The 18337-nt window shown below is 48.9% G+C and overlaps 1 protein-coding gene across 4 annotated transcripts in view; it reads left to right on the top strand.

Annotated features, from left to right (window-relative positions):
- Positions 1 to 18337, top strand: part of PDXDC1 (pyridoxal dependent decarboxylase domain containing 1) — a 52994-nt gene that overhangs the window by 30674 nt on the left and 3983 nt on the right. For all 4 annotated transcript variants that reach the window (XM_086691155.1, XM_086691154.1, XM_086691156.1 and 1 more), the window contains exons 10-19: positions 408 to 456; positions 607 to 708; positions 1753 to 1878; positions 5835 to 5885; positions 10950 to 11013; positions 13128 to 13216; positions 14153 to 14258; positions 16260 to 16431; positions 17301 to 17419; positions 17719 to 17840. In XM_086691155.1, coding sequence (XP_086547281.1) covers positions 408 to 456; positions 607 to 708; positions 1753 to 1878; positions 5835 to 5885; positions 10950 to 11013; positions 13128 to 13216; positions 14153 to 14258; positions 16260 to 16431; positions 17301 to 17419; positions 17719 to 17840 — 1000 coding nt within the window. The remainder of the gene's footprint in view (positions 1 to 407; positions 457 to 606; positions 709 to 1752; positions 1879 to 5834; positions 5886 to 10949; positions 11014 to 13127; positions 13217 to 14152; positions 14259 to 16259; positions 16432 to 17300; positions 17420 to 17718; positions 17841 to 18337) is intronic.

Here is an 18337-nt window from a genome sequence, read left to right on the forward strand (position 1 = left end):
TGGAGCAGATGGTGGCGTCTCGTCCACCCGAGGCTGTGGTCTGATAGAGGAGATTGGGGTGGAGGATACCCGGCAGCCACGGTGGTCTGTACTCAGCAGGCCATGCGGGCCGGGTTTTCATTTGATCTCTCTGGCAAAGAGTGATGACAGGAAAATAATAGCTACGAAAGATATAAAACGAGACATAAGACACGTAAAGTGCATTTTCAAGGTTTTGCCGAAATGTGTACACACCACATTTTCTCTTGTTGTTTTAAAAGCTGATCACCCAGCTGAAAGACACTTAAATGTCACATTGGAACAGCACCTCCTTTTTTTTTCTTTCTTTTTTTTTTTTTTTTTTTTGTTTAAGTGTACTTAGGGGATAAGCAGCAATAAATAATTAGTGTTGTGTTTTTTTCTTCCAGTGTGAATCTGGCAACATTGGCCCTAGGTTATGTCTCCTCGTCAGTGTTGGTATGTTATGATTTACTAAATACTGTGTTTTTAAGAAGGAATTACAATGACCTAATCCCTGATGACTTCCCATGATTTTTATGAATTGAGGGGGGTGCTGGCTTTCGTGTACTCTGATGGTCTGTAACAAAACCTTGTTTTCTTCGTTAGGCTGCAACCAAGTGTGACAGCATGACATTGACTCCGGGCCCGTGGCTGGGTTTGCCGGCCGTCCCTGCAGTCACCCTTTATAAACACGACGATCCTGCCTTGGTAAGCTCACTCTCACTGGGAGGGAGTGGGGAGAGGCTAATAGTCAGCATGGAGTCTGGGAGCAAAATACGGAAAAAGTAGAAATATCCCTGATGCTATTTCTGTGACTTTTTTTTTATCAAAAAAACCCTGTTCTTAACACAAGTGGAACTGTACTGAATACATTTATTCTGTTGTCTCCCTTTACCTCCGTGTGTACAAAGAACTTTTTATGACCTTTTATGACTCTGTAATATTCTGCCTTTTAAATACTACAATTTTAGGGGCGCCTGGGTGGCGCAGTCGGTTAAGCGTCCGACTTCAGCCAGGTCACGATCTCGCGGTCCGTGAGTTCGAGCCCCGCGTCGGGCTCTGGGCTGATGGCTCAGAGCCTGGAGCCTGTTTCCGATTCTGTGTCTCCCTCTCTCTCTGCCCCTCCCCTGTTCATGCTCTGTTTCTCTCTGTCCCAAAAATAAACGTTGAAAAAAAAAAAAATTAAAAAAAAAAAATACTACAATTTTAATCTTCCTTTGTTTCCAAACTTTGTTACTAACATAGTGAGCATCATTCTGTATTTCAAATTACTTCCTTAGAATAGGCTCCCTGAAGCACCGTGAGTATTGAGAGTAGTTAAAGCTCTTGATCCCCATTGTCTAGAAGGTTTTAATACTTTTTTTTTTTAAGTGGTTCTTGATAGTGGATCAGTTCAGTGATTCTTACTAAAACAGTTAACGTCTTTCTAGGTCGATAACGGCCAGGTGTTTGAGGACACTCAGAACAGCCGTGGAAGGGGCTACCTCTTGGGGGCCTGAGAGCTCTGGCCCATCTGGATTCTCCTCCTGGCTTTGCCACACCTTAGCCATGAACCCTTGAAAGCCAGGTCTCGGTGCTAGGCTGCCTAGAATACTCCCCTCACAAGACTGTTAGACAGACAGATGTTTAGCGTAAGCCAAGTGCCTGGCGTAGCATCTGACGCATACAAAGTGCATGGGAATATGCCAACCAGTTACGTCAGCTGTGTGACTTCATCGGCTTCGGTTAATAAACCCATATTGGCTTTTTCAGACTTTAGTTGCCGGTCTTACATCAAACAAGCCAGCAGATAAGCTCCGTGCCCTGCCGCTGTGGTTGTCTTTACAGTACTTGGGGCTTGATGGGATTGTGGAGAGGATTAAGCACGCCTGCCAGCTGGTGAGTAGAAACCTGCAGTTTAAATGAGTCACAGATACTCCTTGGCGAAGGCAGAGACAGAAAACTGCCTCGTTGCCTTACTCATCATCCAATACCGTGTTGTCTGGACTTCGCATCTCCTAAGCAAGCAGACCTGAAGTGCACACTCGCCGTTGGAAGTTCTGGGGGAGACTGCTGGGGTGTCCCATCGTTAGTGGCCGGATGAAATCATATTAGATGAATGCTCGTGTCATTGTAGGATGAGGAAAGAAGTGATAGGATGAGAGCCAAGGAGCGGAGAAGGAGCAAAAGGGGGGCGGAGGGGGGTAGTTAACATGGCCCCCAGCCGGCTGTCTCTTGAAGGGGGAAGGAAATATGGCGGCCTTAGGGGTGGGGATGGATTGATTGCCTGCGTATTTTTAATACCAGCTGTCTTGGGCTCCCAAATGGCAAGGCTCTAGAGATGCTTCTAACTCTCCTTCTGTATGAGGTGTTCTAATTGTGAAAGTATATGTATAATTATGCTACAGTTTAGAAAGCAAAAAAGAGGTCACGTTTATGCAGTTTGCGAGCTGCGTCCTACCTGAGTCTGAAAGCATGGTGTCGCCTCTCTGTAAGTCCGTTCGCTTACCTGGGGGACAGGGGTGATGTGAAAGATGGTTAGGCCTTCATGAGCTTGTGCATGCAAAGCTCTTGGAGTGTTGCCTGGTCACATGCGGATGGGTTTAAGAATAAACCTTGGTCTGCAACGTGTTCTGTGGAATCGGTACTTCCTCAAGTGTCATTTTTATAGTGAGGAAAAATCCATGTTTTTGTGTTGCTGTGGCAGCTGCCTCTTGGTTCATCATGTCAGGATGGTTCCTCCTGACGCTAGTTTCTGATGCAATAGGGAGATTCTGAAGGAAGTCGTTTCATTGTCACATGAGGTAATGTTGAGGTCTGTGTCATTATGTTTCCAAAGCACGTTTCTGAAAAGTTTCCTCACTGGGCCGTCGGCTCCCATGTTGAAGTTTGGTTGTTCGGAAGGAGAGGCCTTTATTTCCCCGGTAACTTAGTCACTTTGGGGAAGGTTCGGGCCCTCGGGGGAGAGCCCTTCAATTCCCTTTGGCCTCCGGAGGGCAGGGAGATAATGAGACATTTTCTGGCAAACCCTCAAGGCCGCCGCAGCTCTGTCTGCCTGCAGGCACACGGAGCGGTTCGCAGTCCTGCCGAGGACCTCAGTGACATCCTGTCGCTGACCCTGTAGTGGGAACTGCAGGGAAATGTAGCCCCTGCGGCTGTCACCAGGTGCCGGGTTCCCTGGGGGCGGAAGTCAGGCTCCTCCTCCTCCTCCTCCTCCTCCTCCTCCTCCTCCTCCTCCTCCTCCCTTCATCATCATCATCATCATCATCGTTGTCATCGTCTTCATACTCCGGGGAGGCCATCAGGACTTATTTTCTCTGCAGCCACCTTGGTGCCCTGCACACGCACCGCCTCATTTGAACCTCACCGGGGTGGAAAGTCCGCTGATAACACACCAACAAGTAGTGTTCATGAGGGGTTTTCCAGCGTCCCACACTCAGTAAGCGTTGGAGGGATGAACCCCGAACCCCTGAAGTACACGTTCTTTTATTCCCGTGGCAGTGATGAGAGGTCTGGGGCTGGGACGCTTCTAGAACGGTGAGGATGGAAGTCCTCACGTGCATGCTGCCCTCCAGAGACCCCTTCCCGGCGCTTGCCATAACCACCCTGTCAGATAGCTGCTGCCCTCCCCGTCTTATAAGTGAGGGACCTGAAGCCCAGAGAGGCTAAATGACTTGTCCAAGGTCATAGCTAGTAAGTGGCAGATGAACTTAACTCATCATCCTACAAGTGGGGTATTGAACTCCGGTTTGGTTATTCCAGACCTTGTGTTCCAAATAGTCGTAATAATGCTGTGTTCTCTCACTTACCTTTTCTTTTCCTTCCCCAGAATCAGGTACTGTGCCTGGCACACATGTGCACTCAGTAGTTTGGGTGGGGTTTTTTGAGCTATAATTAACATATTAGTGTCAGGTATACAGCATAATGATTCAATATTTGCATATATTGGGAAATGATTGCCACAAGTACGAGTCTAATTAACACACATCACTATACATCATTACATAATTTTTTATTTTAAGTAGGCTCCACACCCAGTGTGGGGCTTGAAGTCACAACCCTGAGGTTGAGTCGCACACTCTACCAACTGAGGCAGCCAGGTGCCCCTGGAAATTTGTATCTTTAAACCACCTTGGGGTGCCTGGGTTGGTCGGTTGAGCATTGGACTTCAGCTCAGGTCATGATCTCACGGTTCGTGGATTCAAGTCCCACGTCGGGCTCTGTGCTGACAGCTCAGAGCCTGGAGCCTGCTTTGGATTCTGTGTGTCCCTCTTTCTCTGCCCCTCCCCACTTGCGCTCTTTGTCTCTCTGCCTTTCTCTCTCTCCTTCTAAAAATAAACAACATTAAACAAAAATTTAAGTCACCTTTATTACCCATTTCTCCCAGCTCCCAACCCCTGCCTCTGGCAACCACCAGTCTGGTCTGTGTATTTATGAGTTGCATGTTTTGTTTTGTTTTGTTTTGTTTTGTTTTGTTTTGTTTTGTTTTAGATCCCGCATGTAAGGCAAATCATACCATTGTCACAGATGGCAAGATTTTATTCCTTTTTTATGGTGAATAATATTTCATTGTGTATGTATGTTACATGCTGTATATTTTCTTTTATTCAGCCATTGATGGACACTTAAGTTGTTTGTTTATCTTGGCACTTGTAAAAAAATGCTGTCATGATGGTGAGGGTGCAGATAACTTTTCAAATTGGTGTTTTTGCTTTCTTCGGATAAATACCCAGAAGTAGAATTGCTGAATCATAGGGTAGTTCTATTTTTAATTTTTGGGGGAGCCTCCATACTGGTTTTCCATAGTGGCTGCACCAGTTTGCATTCCTACCAACAGGGTACAAGGGTTCCCTTTTCTCCACATCCTCACCAACATTTGTTATTTCTTTTCAGCCATTCTCACAGGTGTGAGGTGATATCTCATTGTGTGATTGATTTGTGTTTCCCTGATGATGAGTGATGTTGAGCATCTTTTCATGTACCTGTTGGCCATCTGGATGTCTTCTTTGGAGGAAAGTCTGTTCATGTCTTCTGCCCATTTTTTAAGTCAGATTTTGGGTTTTTTTGCTTGCGTTATATATATTTTGGATATTAATCCCCTTATCAGATAAATTGTCTGCAAATTTGTCCTCCCATTCAGTAGGCTGCCTTTTCATTTTGTTGATAGCTTCCTTTGCCGTGCAGAACCTTTTCAGTTTGATGTGGTCCCACTGGTTTCTTTTTGCTTTTGTTGCCAGTTACTCAGTTTTTGAACGAGAGAATGGCTTATGTTGCTAGTAGGACAAATTCACATACGTCTCATTAGAAACCGCTTTTTTGGGGGCGCCTGGGTGGCTCAGTCGGTTAGGCGTCTGACTTTGGCCCAGGTCATGATCTCACCTCCGTGAGTTCGAGCCCCGCGTCGGGCTCTGTGCTGACAGTGCAGAGCCTGGAGCCTGTTTCAGATTCTGTGTCTCCCTCTCTCTCTCTGACCCTCCCGCATTCATGCTCTGTCTGTCTCTGTCTCAAAAATAAATAAACGTTAAAAAAAAAAAAATTAAAAAAGAAAGAAACCGCTTTTCTGGAAGCCCCAAATGTAACTTTCAATTGAAATCATCAGGGAATATTTGCGGTTCTGGAAAAGCAAGAATTGGCACCCTAACTCAGGAGCCATCGAGTGACAGATGGCTTTATTGGCCTGAGATCTTTGTCTGCAGGCCTGCAAAAACCATCATGGAAACCATGTTTCGATATGTTGTGTCAATCTAATGGATATCATTAATCTAATGAAGTTATAACCTAAGTAATTATTAAATAAATACATATAATCTAATGAAATTATAAAAATTAGAAGCTATTTTTTGTCTTTTTTGCAGAGTCAACGGTTACAAGAGAGTTTGAAGAAAGTGAACCACATCAAAATCTTGGTACAGTATATATGATTTGATCCATTTTTGAAGTTAATAACTTAACGTCAGTGACTTGGAATGATCTCCAGATTGGGTGCATCTCAGTGGAATTGTGACAGCTCCAGTAAAACCACATTCTTCAGAACAGATTCACGCACCAATGACCTAACTCTACAGAGAGCACAAATCTAGAGATTTGTACCATATGCTGAACCCCTGCGGTGCTTTTCATACAATCGTGTGTAGTTTTGTTCTGTTAAAATTTAGAATTGCACAAAAATCTAACAAACCCTATTGACTTCCTCTGCCCAGTGATTTTAGAACATTCATATTACTGAAATGAAAAGTCATTTTGTCTCTCATAGTGTTTGGGGCAACTTTTTCTGAAACCTTCTGACACCAGAGTTTTCATTTGCACAGATTGGGGAATAAGGAAGAGATCAAGTGGCCTTGTTTTTTATTCCCCCAGTATCCTCCTAAAATATGCCAGAATCTATCAGACATTGCTGCTTAAGGGCAGTTATTAGACCCAGGACGTGAGGATTTAGCAGGGCTAATAACGAAGTATCAGTTCAGGTTTGAATGTTCTCATGTTTTGCCTCGTTATATTTTAGAATTTCAGGAAATAGAGGTCAGATTCTAATTTAAATAAGGCCACTGAGTGTTACTTTGACGATCCTGCAAGATGCAGTTAAGTTTAAAACTAATACTTAAGTTTTTCTGGGGTTCGAGTTGATATAGTTGATTCCATTTTAGTGCACGGTTTGCTTTAAGTGCCTGAGGGGGGCGCTGCTGTGCGTTGCCTTCTGAGTAGGAGCTTGGAGCCTTTTCAGTTGACCTGAGATGACCCAGGTTCTAGCTTGGAAGAGGAGAGTGGCCCCTTGGAGAAGCAGAGGGATGAATGTAAGTCAGGAGACTTGGGTTCTAATTTCAGCCTTACCACTGACGCCCTATGACATGGAGTCATTTTCTTTGCTGCCTAAGCCTGTGAGCTCAGTTGTCGGCAAAGGTATGTTGGTTGGACTCCTTTGGTTGTAAACAGAGAAGCCCAAACTGGACTAGCATGAGCAAGATGGCAGGAATCAAGGCGGTGCTGGCCTGTGGACCTTGTTCCCCTCCCTCACTGAGCCCACTTGGGCTCCTCCTCACGTCCCCTCTGCCCCCCTGTCCTTCTCCAGGCAGGGAGATTGTGCTGGTGCTAGTTAATCACCAGAGGGTTTGGAGCATCTTTGGAAGGCGGTACGCGGTCCGGGCATGAGCCCTGCTGCATCCCTCCTTCCCGTGGATGCTCGTCTCCGTAGATACACAGTAACTGGCAAACACCGTGAGGCACTGTGACTCCGGTAATAATTGTCATCACAGCAGCTGTTCGTGAAATGCGCGCCGTGTACCATGTGTACCACACGTGGCGCCCAGCACACACGTTCCTTCATTTAACCCTGACAGCAGCCGCCTTCGTATTTGCTCTTCCTTCTACCTGGAAACACTGTTCCCTTCAATTCATTTCATGCCTGCTTTCTTACCCTTGAGGTGTTTGTTCAAGTACCCCCTCTTCAGAGAGGTCTTCCCTGGCCATCCCCCCTAAAGCAGGCCTACCACCGCCCCTCACTCTGTCCCCTGGGTTTTGTTGTTCGTGGCAGTTATTACTACCTGAAGTCGTATATTTGTTCATTGTCTATTTTTCTCTGTCAAAGCTTTGTAGAGGCAGGGACTTTTGTCTTGTTTTTGTTTCATGGTTTTGTGTACTGTGCCGGGTACTTGGCATAGATACTGGAGCCTAAGTCAGTCTGATCTGGGAATCGGTTGCAGCGGCTGCCGCATCTTTACTGGCGAGGGAACTAAGGCACAGAGAAGTTAAGTGACTTGCTCCTGCCACACAGCTAAGATGGGATAGAGCTGTGATTCACACTCCGAGGCCCGTGTTCTTAACCGGTGGACCAGTCTGTGTCCGGTCAGTTTACAGAAGTTAGCACTTGTCCTCCTTCAGTGGCTCGTGACGAAGGGCGTATCAGATAACGTATGAGAAAGCAACATGAAAATTGTAAGGCACCGTAAAATACAGGTCAGTATTAAATGTCTTCTGTCGCCACGATATCTGTGTAGTGCTTACATAGATACCGCGTCCTCGGGTTCTCGAGATGTCACTGTGGTAGAGCGGTGTTATTTCCGTCTCTGTGTGGCGGTGTGGTCGTGTCCTGAGCCACATGTTGGTATGTGGCACAGCCAGGACTTGACCCCGGGGTGTGTGAGATTAGCCACGTCTGTGCACAGTGGCTCCTTCCGCAAGCTCCCCGGGGGTCTTCTTGCCCATGTAGGCGGCCGGCCCTGGGGGAGCCTCTCAGGCCCGAAGCGCCGACCCGCTTCCCCAGCTCACCAGGGGCCGGGGCCGCCTCCGGGGCACAGGGAGGCCGCGGGGAGCCCCTCTGTCCGTGTGTCAGTGTAGGTCTTGTCCGCAGCCGCCACTGAGGCTGCTGTTGTGCTAGCTCGGTGGCACGTGGGCTGTGTCCCACACTCGCGCTTAAGGGGGAAATAGGGTATTTCACCCTCACACCTGCAAGTCTCAGCCCCGTGCGGCATTTACGTCTCTGCTGTCCTTGAGGCTCTCCAGCTTCTGCTACTTTGACCGTGGCCATGGTGTGTCCGAGTGAGGACTGTGTAGATCCTGCTTGGTTGGGACTAGTGCTCATGTAAGCTGAGGAGTCTTTTTTTTTTTTTTTTTAAATTCTGTGCAGTTTGCGTTTTCATATATGACCTCCTTCTCCGATCTCACCAGCATAGTGAACATTGTCACGGGTCCGTCTTCCTTCAGCCCCTCTCCTCCTTCCCGCCTCTGCCTCCTGTCCTGGCACCTGAGCAGCCTCTCATCTGTGTCGGCCGTGTTTTCACTTTCAGTGATACCTGCCTCCTTCCAGCGTGTTCCCTTGAGCTCTTGTTAAGTCATTGTTCCCTTTTTGGACATCCTTTTTTCTTTTTCTTTCCTTTTTTGTTTTTGTTTTTATGCTTCCTGGTCCTCATTTCTCTAAGCACGGTTGTCAGAGTATGTTTCCTTTTGGAGCACAGATTGTCCCTTGTTGCGTCTGCTGCCGGGTGTGTGCTTCCCTTTTCATTATGAGCTGCATGTTTTTCTCATGTGTGACAGGCGAAGGTCCGTCTGTCAGTTCCACAGCTTCGGGACTCCCGCACCAAATGGCACGTACGGCCCATGGCAGTGCATACCTGACGTTTCGCTCTGTGGTGCATTTTACTCCCTGTGTAGACGGAGCCTCAGGCCGCAGGAAGCCCTCTTGCTGGTCGGCAGATTGAGCTTTTCTGCCCCTCTTCTCCTTTAGGGGTCCTGGCATGACGTGCGCTCACCACCATCTGCACACGGGCCCGAAGACCCTGGGCGTTACAGCGGGTTCCCCTCCCTGCTCCCCGCTCGCCAGCCCCTGCTCCGCTGACGATATTCTTTGTTTTCTTTCTCGGGTCACTGTTTTTGTGAGCTTAGCAGTGGTTATGTTGGATTTTTTGGTTTTTGGGGGGTTTTTTTTTTGGTTTTGGTATATGTCATCCAGCATTTCAGTCTGCCATGTTGCTAGAGCCAGAATTCTCTGTTTATAACCATGTACAGTATTTCTCATGCACTGACATTTGAGTCCACTGAGCTCAAAGAAATAAGAAACCAAGACTGTATTAGACTATATATAGAAGTCTGGTTACTCAAATCATCCTGCTTCATTCATCCTGAGGTTCGGGGAATGGGCATAGAATTTTATTGCTTTTGTTTCTATTTGCTTCTTGGATTTACTCCATTCTATTTAGATATTAAGGCTCTCCAAGTGTTAAAAGTACTAAGAGAAAAAAAAAGCATTAATAGATTTATGTTCACATGAAAGGTAAAGGAGATGATAGATAGGTAACACAGCAATCAGCTTAATAAGGTGGCAAATTTGATACACATCTTGCTTGGCCTAAATCACATCCCTGTGTTCCGTTGACAGGTTAACAGCCCAGACCTTGGGCCAGCTACTTCCTGGCTTTGCAAGTTAGCATTTCCACTATGGAGACATCACACGCAGAGCCTTGGAAAATAGGCTTTATAACTAGAACTGTTGAGTGCTTAGACATCTGTCCCTGTGTGCCATATTCTGTCAAGAACATTGCTGTTCCCTTTGTATCCTGACCCCGTAGTGGAGCTGATGAGCCGCTCCACTGTTCGATGGCGTCCGTGAACTTAGTGCTGGCTTGGCTTCATGCAGTGAACATTTTCGTCTGTGATGAAATCTGCTAATGAAGTTAGTCATTAATGAAGTTAATGAAGGACGCCTGTCCTGAACATAAGTACCACTTCAGTGATTTAGGAAATACTTAGACTCAGCTCTAGACTGTTTATCTTCATTACCAGCAGGACTTACATCCTGTTCTGAGAGTTTTACAAAGTGAGAAGAAAGGAGTTTTCCTCTTTCTGTTTGTGACTATATAAAAAGTTTCAGGGGTACCTGGGTGGCTCCGTCGGTTAAGCGTCTGACTTCCGTTCAGGTCATGATCTCACGGTTTGTGGGTTTGAGCCCCGCGTGGGGCTCTGTGCTGACAGCTCGGAGCCTGGAGCCTGCTTCGGATTCTGTGTCTCCCTCTGTCTCTGCCCCTCCCCTGCTCACACTCTGTCTCTGTCTCAAAAATAAATAAGCATTTAAAAAAATTTTTTTTTCTTAAAGTTTCAGTCCTGTTTAAGTTAGCATAATTTCTAGATTGTTGAAAGCTTCCACTCTCCCAGCACTGATTCTGGTTCTTATTTTTCCTCTTCTTTGATCTTTAATGGCAGGCCTCTGTTTATTATTATTACAGTTTGCTCCTGCCTTAATTTCAGTATACCTCTGTCAGATGTCATAATCCAGGAATGTGTTCTCAGAACCGGCTTATAATTATTTCTAGGAATTTTACTAAACCCTTGATTTCTATTTCTGTAGCAACTGAAATTAACCTTTGAATTTTACGTGTTTACAAAGAACCTATGCTATCTGTAGCCTGCTTTTCAAACTCACTGTTTCATTTTGCAGGTGTTGGATGTAATGTTAATTGGTAACATCGGATTGTATTTTTCAGGTGGAAGATGAGCTCAGCTCTCCAGTAGTGGTGTTCAGATTTTTCCAGGAATTACCAGGCTCAGGTAGGTGACTTTAAAAAGCATAATTTTTGTGTTTGTGTCTAAGGGCTTTGGATTTTAAACCATTTCAAGTTACATAGATAGTCCAAAATATTTTGACTGCTAAAATCTGCAGTCATCATTTTTTCAGAAAATGTTAATGATTTTCACAAGAATTCTGGTCCTAAGTGCCTTAATAGCATTTTAGTGATAGTTTCCTGTGATCAAACCAGTGGTTTCCAAATGCCAGTCCCTAGACCTAGTGCTAGAATGAGTGAAGAGAGACTAGGATGCGTGCACGGGTACACACACACACACAAATAACCTCATGTTTTCATGCTCATTTGCCATCGTGTTTTTAATGTATGTTTACACTGTATTTTAAATTATTTAAAACGTAAACTATGTTAAGCATAAAAAAGAAAAGAAAATAGAGATTTGGGGGCTCTACTTCCTAGATACTTTGATTCATGAGGTTGGATCCAGGAATCTCTATTTTTACAGGGTGCCCCAGCGCCACCAGCCTAGTCCAGGGCACTGTTACTTCTCACCCGGACAGCCGCGGTCCCCGCTCGACTGATCTGTCACTTCTGTGTACTGCACATACCCCATTCCAGCCCATTCTCTGCATGCGGTCAGACTGGGCAGTACATGTGGGAATCCATTCGCGCCCTTCCGCTGCCCAGACCCTCAGTTTCTTACTATTTGTAGTGAATAAGGTCCAGACTCAGTACCAGGCCTTGTAAGGCCTATGGAGTCCAGCCCTTGCCGTCTTCTCTGACTTCCTTTTAGGCCACCTCTCCTCTCGATCATTGTGACTTAGACTGGTCTTCTCTGAGTTTCTAGAATATTGTGCCCTTTCCTAGAGCAAGACCTTTGCACTTGCTGTTCCCTTTACCTCGAGCACATTTCCCTTCACTCTTCTTCTGGCTGGCTCCCTATCACCATTCAGGTCTCCGTTAGGTGCACCTCCTTAGAGAGGCCTTCCCTGTCCATGCTAAGGCGACTCCATCATGCTGTATCGGAGTCCCCGCCTTCTTTCATGGCACCAACAACAATATATGGTGATTTCAGTTCTTTCTTTATGGTATTTCTTCAGTAGAATGTAAACAGCTAGATGACACTTCCTTATATCTGGCGTGCCCAGCACACCGCCTGGCAGGAGTAGGCGCCCTGGCCATTTGAAAGGAGGAGAAGTCTGTTGTGAGGCCCGCTTGGGGTGCTCTCAGGTGCTCTGACTTCCCTCGCATAGGGGTTGATAGACTAGCTGGTAACTTATAGTGTTACATTTTGATTTCCTCTGGAAGTTCCTTTGAAGAAAAACTTCGCAAATGAGACTAAGAATTCTATTTGTGAGACAGTATTCAGGTGTTATATTTTCCCCGAGAAAAAAACTGGAAGCTTAAATCCCCTCCTGTGGGCGTCTGGGTGGCTCAGTCGGTTAAGCATCCGACTTCAGCTCAGGTCATGATCTCCCGGTTCATGAGTTCGAGCCCCACATCCGGCTCTGTACCGACAGCACGGAGCCTGGAGACTGCTTCATATTCGGTGTCTCCCTCTCTCTCTGCCACTCCCCTACTCACGCTCTGTCTCTCTAAAAATAAAGCTAAAAAAACCCTTCTGTAAGATAAACACATGCAAAAATTTTTACTTGTGGTAAAATGTGTACAGTTAAGTAATGCTGCACAGATTCACGTGGTTGTTCAGCAGCCCTCCGGAACTTGTACGTCTTGCAAAACTGAAACTCCACACCCCTTAGACACTCCCCTCCAGCCCCTGGCAGCCACCATCTACTTTGTGTCTCTGAGTCTGGCTACCTCAGGGTCCCCATAGAAGTGGAATCATACAGTGTGAGTCTTTGTGTAACTGGCTTATTTCACTTGATGTAACGCCCTCACGTTTCATCTGTATTGAGCACGGGACAATTTCCTTCCTTTTTAAGGATGGACAACACTACACCTGTATGTACGTACTCATTTTTTTCTATCCATTCCCTGTGACGTCAGCACTTGATTTCTGTAGTATTTGAGGCTTTTCTCCCGGGTTAGTGTTGGGAGCTCAGTGAAAGGGGCTTTGAGGAGCGTGTGTGGAGCTGTGTTTCCGGAAGGTGAACCCTCTTTTCTGTGTTTTGGTGTCAGATCCAGTGCCGACAGCTGTCCCGGTGCCTAACATGGCACCTTCAACGGTCGGCAGGGAGAGACATTCCTGTGATGCTCTGAACCGCTGGGTAAGAATGGGGGCCGCGTGCTCTCGTCTGCATCCCAGATGGAGTGATGCGTGGACGTGTCTGGGAAGTCGGGCCCGTAGGAAGGATGCCTCTGCAAAGGCACTGGGCTTCCTTCCAGGGCTTCTGATCACATCACTGCTCGGCATGCCACGCGAATTCCGGCAGGGCCTTGCAGAATCATTCCCTCGGTGACCATTTCCTTGCTGCTACATAGTAAGGCCGCAGACTACCCGCACGACGGGGACCGCGGCTGTGGTGGGCGCCTGGAGCGATGTTAGGAGGCCCGAGAGCCAGAGCCCCCTGACCACCGGGCACCTGACAGTGTGGACCGAACGCACTGTGCTGTGGCTGCCTCGGGACACTGAAATTGTGCCTCCGGGGTTTTTGTGTCAGGGCGTCCACCACAGCTGTGTCGGTCCTACCATAACGGGCTCCTGCCCCGCCTCGGGCTTCATGAGGAAGTTAGGATACGTTTGTGCCACGATATCGAAACAGCCGGAATAAACTGTTTAGCTGGACATATACGGCAGAAAGGAAATGGTCATCGCACATTATAGGAAAAAATGCAGGTTACCACACAGCATGTCGAACAAAACGTTTCGCGGCGATGGAAAATATAGAGACAGAACGGGATGGGTATATTACGTGTCAACAGTGGGTATTCTCACTGGTGCGTTGTGGGTCATTTTTATCTTATTCTTTGGGTTTACCCATATTTCCTAGATTTGCCTACAACGAACTTATATTTTTTAGTAATTAAAAACATAAAACTTAGTCTCTTTAAAAAAAAAGTTGCCGTAAGTAAGAGAATGAGAAGATTTAGGGAACCTCGCCCCTGGGAGTCTCTTGGGTCTGGGGCTGAGCGCATGAGGGTCTGTGGGGGGAGCCGGGAGTCCCTCCGTGTGGGCCCTCGTCACTCTGCCCGTGTCCCCGCAGCTGGGAGAGCAGCTGAAGCAGCTGGTGCCTGCAAGCGGCCTCACCGTCATGGACCTGGAAGTGGAGGGTGTGTGCATTCGGTTCAGCCCCTTGACGACAGCAGCAGGTAACCAGCCATTCTCCACAGTTGTCCTCCCTTGTTCCGGGAGCGACACTGACGTGTCCGTTCAGGTCCATGCTGTGGCCTGGTTTCCTTTCCCTTGTGATACTCTTTTTCTTTGAAGAGGCTTTTTCTTTGCCTTTGGGCTAAATTTGGGTAGACGAGCTTTCCAGCAGAACTTCCCAGAAGTAGACTTCTAAAGTCACTGGAGTTCCTATGTTTTGGCGTCCTGTGGCCCTTCGTCTTCCCTTCTGTGGTTCTCTGGGCACACCTCACGTGAGACTCACCCATGGAGCTTTGCCAGCTGCCGGCGGCCGGGCCCCACCCCGGGGATTCTGGTCCATGGGGCATGGAGCCCACGCGTCTCTATTTTTTTTTTTTTTTAATTTTTTTTTTTTCAACGTTTTTATTTATTTTTGGGACAGAGAGAGACAGAGCATGAACGGGGGAGGGGCAGAGAGAGAGGGAGACACAGAATCGGAAACAGGCTCCAGGCTCCGAGCCATCAGCCCAGAGCCCGACGCGGGGCTCGAACTCACAGACGGCGAGATCGTGACCTGGCTGAAGTCGGACGCTTAACCGACTGCGCCACCCAGGCGCCCCTATATTTTTTAAAGCTCCCCTGGTGATTAGGGCGGACCAGAGAAGGTTGAGGGCCTCCACGCTTAGGTGTTTGGGAAAGCGGTAGAGCGGCAGGTGCGTGGGCTTGTGCGACAGAAAGTCTTGGGCGCATATACTTCTGTCGCCGCTTCCCGCGTGTGGGATCTTGAGCAAGCTTCTCCTCCAGGACTGTTCCCGCGGCCTCACTGTAGCCGTGTGAAGATTGAAACCAGATCACATGTGTGAAATGTCTTAGGGGGACTCGTGTTTGCCGTAGTGGAGTAGGTCTTAAAAATCAGATTAAAAATCTGATTGTCTTTTTTTCCAAGATGAAGATTTTCAACAAACGTTTGCTGTTTTTTCATGGAATGTTTTCAACATTTTTGGTCTTTACCCAAAGACCTCAGTATAGGGAAATGTGGGTAACTGTCCTGCCAAGAAAAGCCCATCATGAAGATGGCCGGTGGCATCCAGATCTCAGAGCTGGGGAGTAGCTGGGTGACGTGGGGCTATAGTTAGGACTGGTGGGAGAGTAGGACGGAGAGGTCGGGGAGTAGGAGGGGCTCTGGGGTGTGTAGCCCCCGGGGGAGCGAGGCTCGTAGGCAGGAGATGTGGGTGAGCGGCCTGGAGATGTGGCACCACCTGGCAAAGGGGACGTAGGGGCTCGAGGGGCCCTGGGAGCCCGGCGAGGGGGACCACGCCGGGGAGTAGCCCGGGCTGAAGCCGCTGGCATCCGAAGCAGCACCGGGGAGAAGCCAGCCGCCCCTGGGGTCATCCCACTTCCGACACTGGGAGACCAGGTGCCGTAGGCCCGAGTGGCACCCTGGTTCCAGGGAGCCATGGCCGGAGAAATCCCTCCCGTGGGACCGGGCGCTGAGCCGAAGAACATGCCAGTGGGTCCGGCGGCCCCCAGGCCGGGCATCACGTACTGAGGCTTAATGTAGTCACTTGCCACATTTGAGTCGCAAGCGAGGGGCAGCGAGGTGGGCTCCCTGCAGCCCCAGGGGCTCTCGGGCTGTCCTTGGTGCTGTTGTCATCACCCCGCCCTCCTGCTGCCCCGCACACACGCCTGCCAGAATCCCTCTCTCTCCGGGATGCTACCGTGCGTGCCTCTTCGTAGCCTGCGCGAGGAGCCTTGTGCGTAGACTCCGGCGGAGTCCTGGGCCGAGACTGAGAGTTTGCGTCACACGGAGGGGCTGGTCTTATCTTCGGTGCGAGACAGAACGGCGTCTGCGCCCGGATGCCACCTGCCTCAGTCGTTAACACCGATGTTCCCTATGGGCTTAGCGGCTTTTAGGTTACACCTTTGCTCCAGCTCACGGGAGGCCCCGCGGCCGCTGACCTTTCTGACGGCGGAAGTGGGAGCCCTTCCTCCCGCTCTTCGCTAACGCCCGGGGTCGTTCTCAGTTTTAGGAACTCGGGGAGAGGACGTGGATCAGCTGGTAGCCTGCATCCAGAGCAAGCTGCCGGTCCTGACCTGCACGCTGCAGCTGCGGGAGGAGTTCAAGCAGGAGGTGACAGGGACCGCGGGCCTCTTATACGTCGATGACCCCAACTGGCCCGGAATAGGGGTTGTCAGGTACGGGTTCGGCCTCCTGGCGGGGGTTGACTCTTCTTAGCCGTGTCAAGACTGTTGGCGGGTCATTTTGTGGACCGGCTTGGAAATCGGAGGTGAATATGTGAGGTCACGGTGTCGGTGTCCCCTGGAAATGCAGCGAGATGTTTTGGACACGTAGAAAAGCCCAGCGCGGTGGCGGTGTGGCCACCCTCGCGCTCATGAAATAGTTGTCGCTGTACTTTCTGTGCCGGCTTGCAGGTTACTGGGGAGACCGTACAAGTGCACAGCTGACGGACGGTTACTACCGTGGGGTATGGAGCAGCACGGCTCCCTAAGACCGAGAACCAGCTCGCCGGTGGGGCACGCCGCTCGGTCCCCTGGAGTGCTGCGTGTACCCTTAGCCCTGTGCCTGCTTTCCTCTCCTTCCAGGAGGGAAGGCCCCTAATTGCTTGGCTTTTTTTTTTTTTTTTCTTTTAAGAGAGCTAGCAAGCTAGCACAAGTAGGGGAGAAGGGCAGAGAGAGAGAAAGAGAGAATGAATCTTAAGCAGGCTCCACGCTCAGTGCAGAGCCCGACGTAGGGCTCAGTCCCCTGACCCTGGCATCGTGACCGGAGCCAAAATCAAAAGAGTCAGGTGCTCAACCGACAGCCACCCAGGGGCCGTAAGACTCCGTGATTCGATTACAAACGATGAGGCTTCCAGATCTGGCCTGAGCTTCGTGGACCGGAGACTTGTACCTTCCTTGCCTTGAGACGCTCCGAGTGGCTCCTGTGCCCATTTGTCTCACTCACCTTGGAAAACTTCAGTAGCTTATACTCTACCTGCAATCCTGTGTCTGAAGAGGCATTTGATCTTTTAGACTGAAATACTGTTATTTGATATTGTTTGTAGGTATGAACATGCTAATGATGATAAGAGCAGTTTGAAATTAGATCCGGAAGGGGAAAAAATCCATGCTGGACTCCTGAAAAAGTTAAATGAACTGGAATCCGACCTTACATTTAAAATGGGTAACTACTACTTTTATAAGTCCACTATGAACTTCCAAAGGCTGTCTCCTAACTGGCTTAAAGGCCGTTGGGCTCTGTTTCCTCGGAAGAAATGATAGTTGAGTTCTTTCTAGAGTGAGCTAGCTCTCTTCCCCTTCTGCAGCCTCTTGGGGCACCCACGTCCTCATTAGTATCCTTGTCCTCACCCCGTAAGGGAGGTGCCTTTGTGCGCGGTCATGCCATTGTACAGGAGAGTGGCCCCAGGCAGCCTTCTGACCGAGGACTTGGGAGCCAAGGCAGGCGGTGGTCTCTTCCCACAGGCCCGGAGTACAAAAGCATGAAGAGCTGTATTTACGTTGGGATGGCAAGCGACGACGTGGACATTTCTGAACTGGTGGAGACCATTGCGGTCACAGCCCGAGAAATCGAGGAAAACTCAAGGGTCTGTAAGACTAATCTGTGCCTCGTTCCTCTCCTGGGTCTTCTCTGGGCAGCCAGCTGGGGTCACGAAGGAGGAAGCTACCCTCAGAAATACGTGTTCGTTCCCAAAAAGTGCAGAAATGGTTCCAATGAGCCAAGCATTGTACCCGGAATCCAGAACCCCCCGAGCATTTGATGCAGTCCCTGCCCTCAGTGGGCTCGTGGCTCGGGGGAAGAGGTCCATGTAGCCAAGTAGGGTGGAGAATGCCGTGGAGAAGTTAGGCGTAGCTGAGCATTTGGGGAAGACGCAGTGGCATCTGCCTGACGAGGTGAGGGAAGACTGCAGTCGCAGCTGGACCCTGGGCTGCGTGAGGCACGTGTTTTGGATGACAGGACTTCCCGCCAGGGATAGACCTGCTTCTGCTGGCCAGCAGGCATGGAGACCTAGCTGGTGGATGTTCTGCAGACCGGACATGTGAGTCACTAGGAATCACTCAGGAGCAGAGGAGGGACGACAGC

This window comes from Puma concolor, chromosome E3 (genome assembly GCF_028749965.1).
Source record: "Puma concolor isolate L17-30 chromosome E3, mPumCon1.1.hap2, whole genome shotgun sequence".
Taxonomy (NCBI): domain Eukaryota; kingdom Metazoa; phylum Chordata; class Mammalia; order Carnivora; family Felidae; genus Puma; species Puma concolor.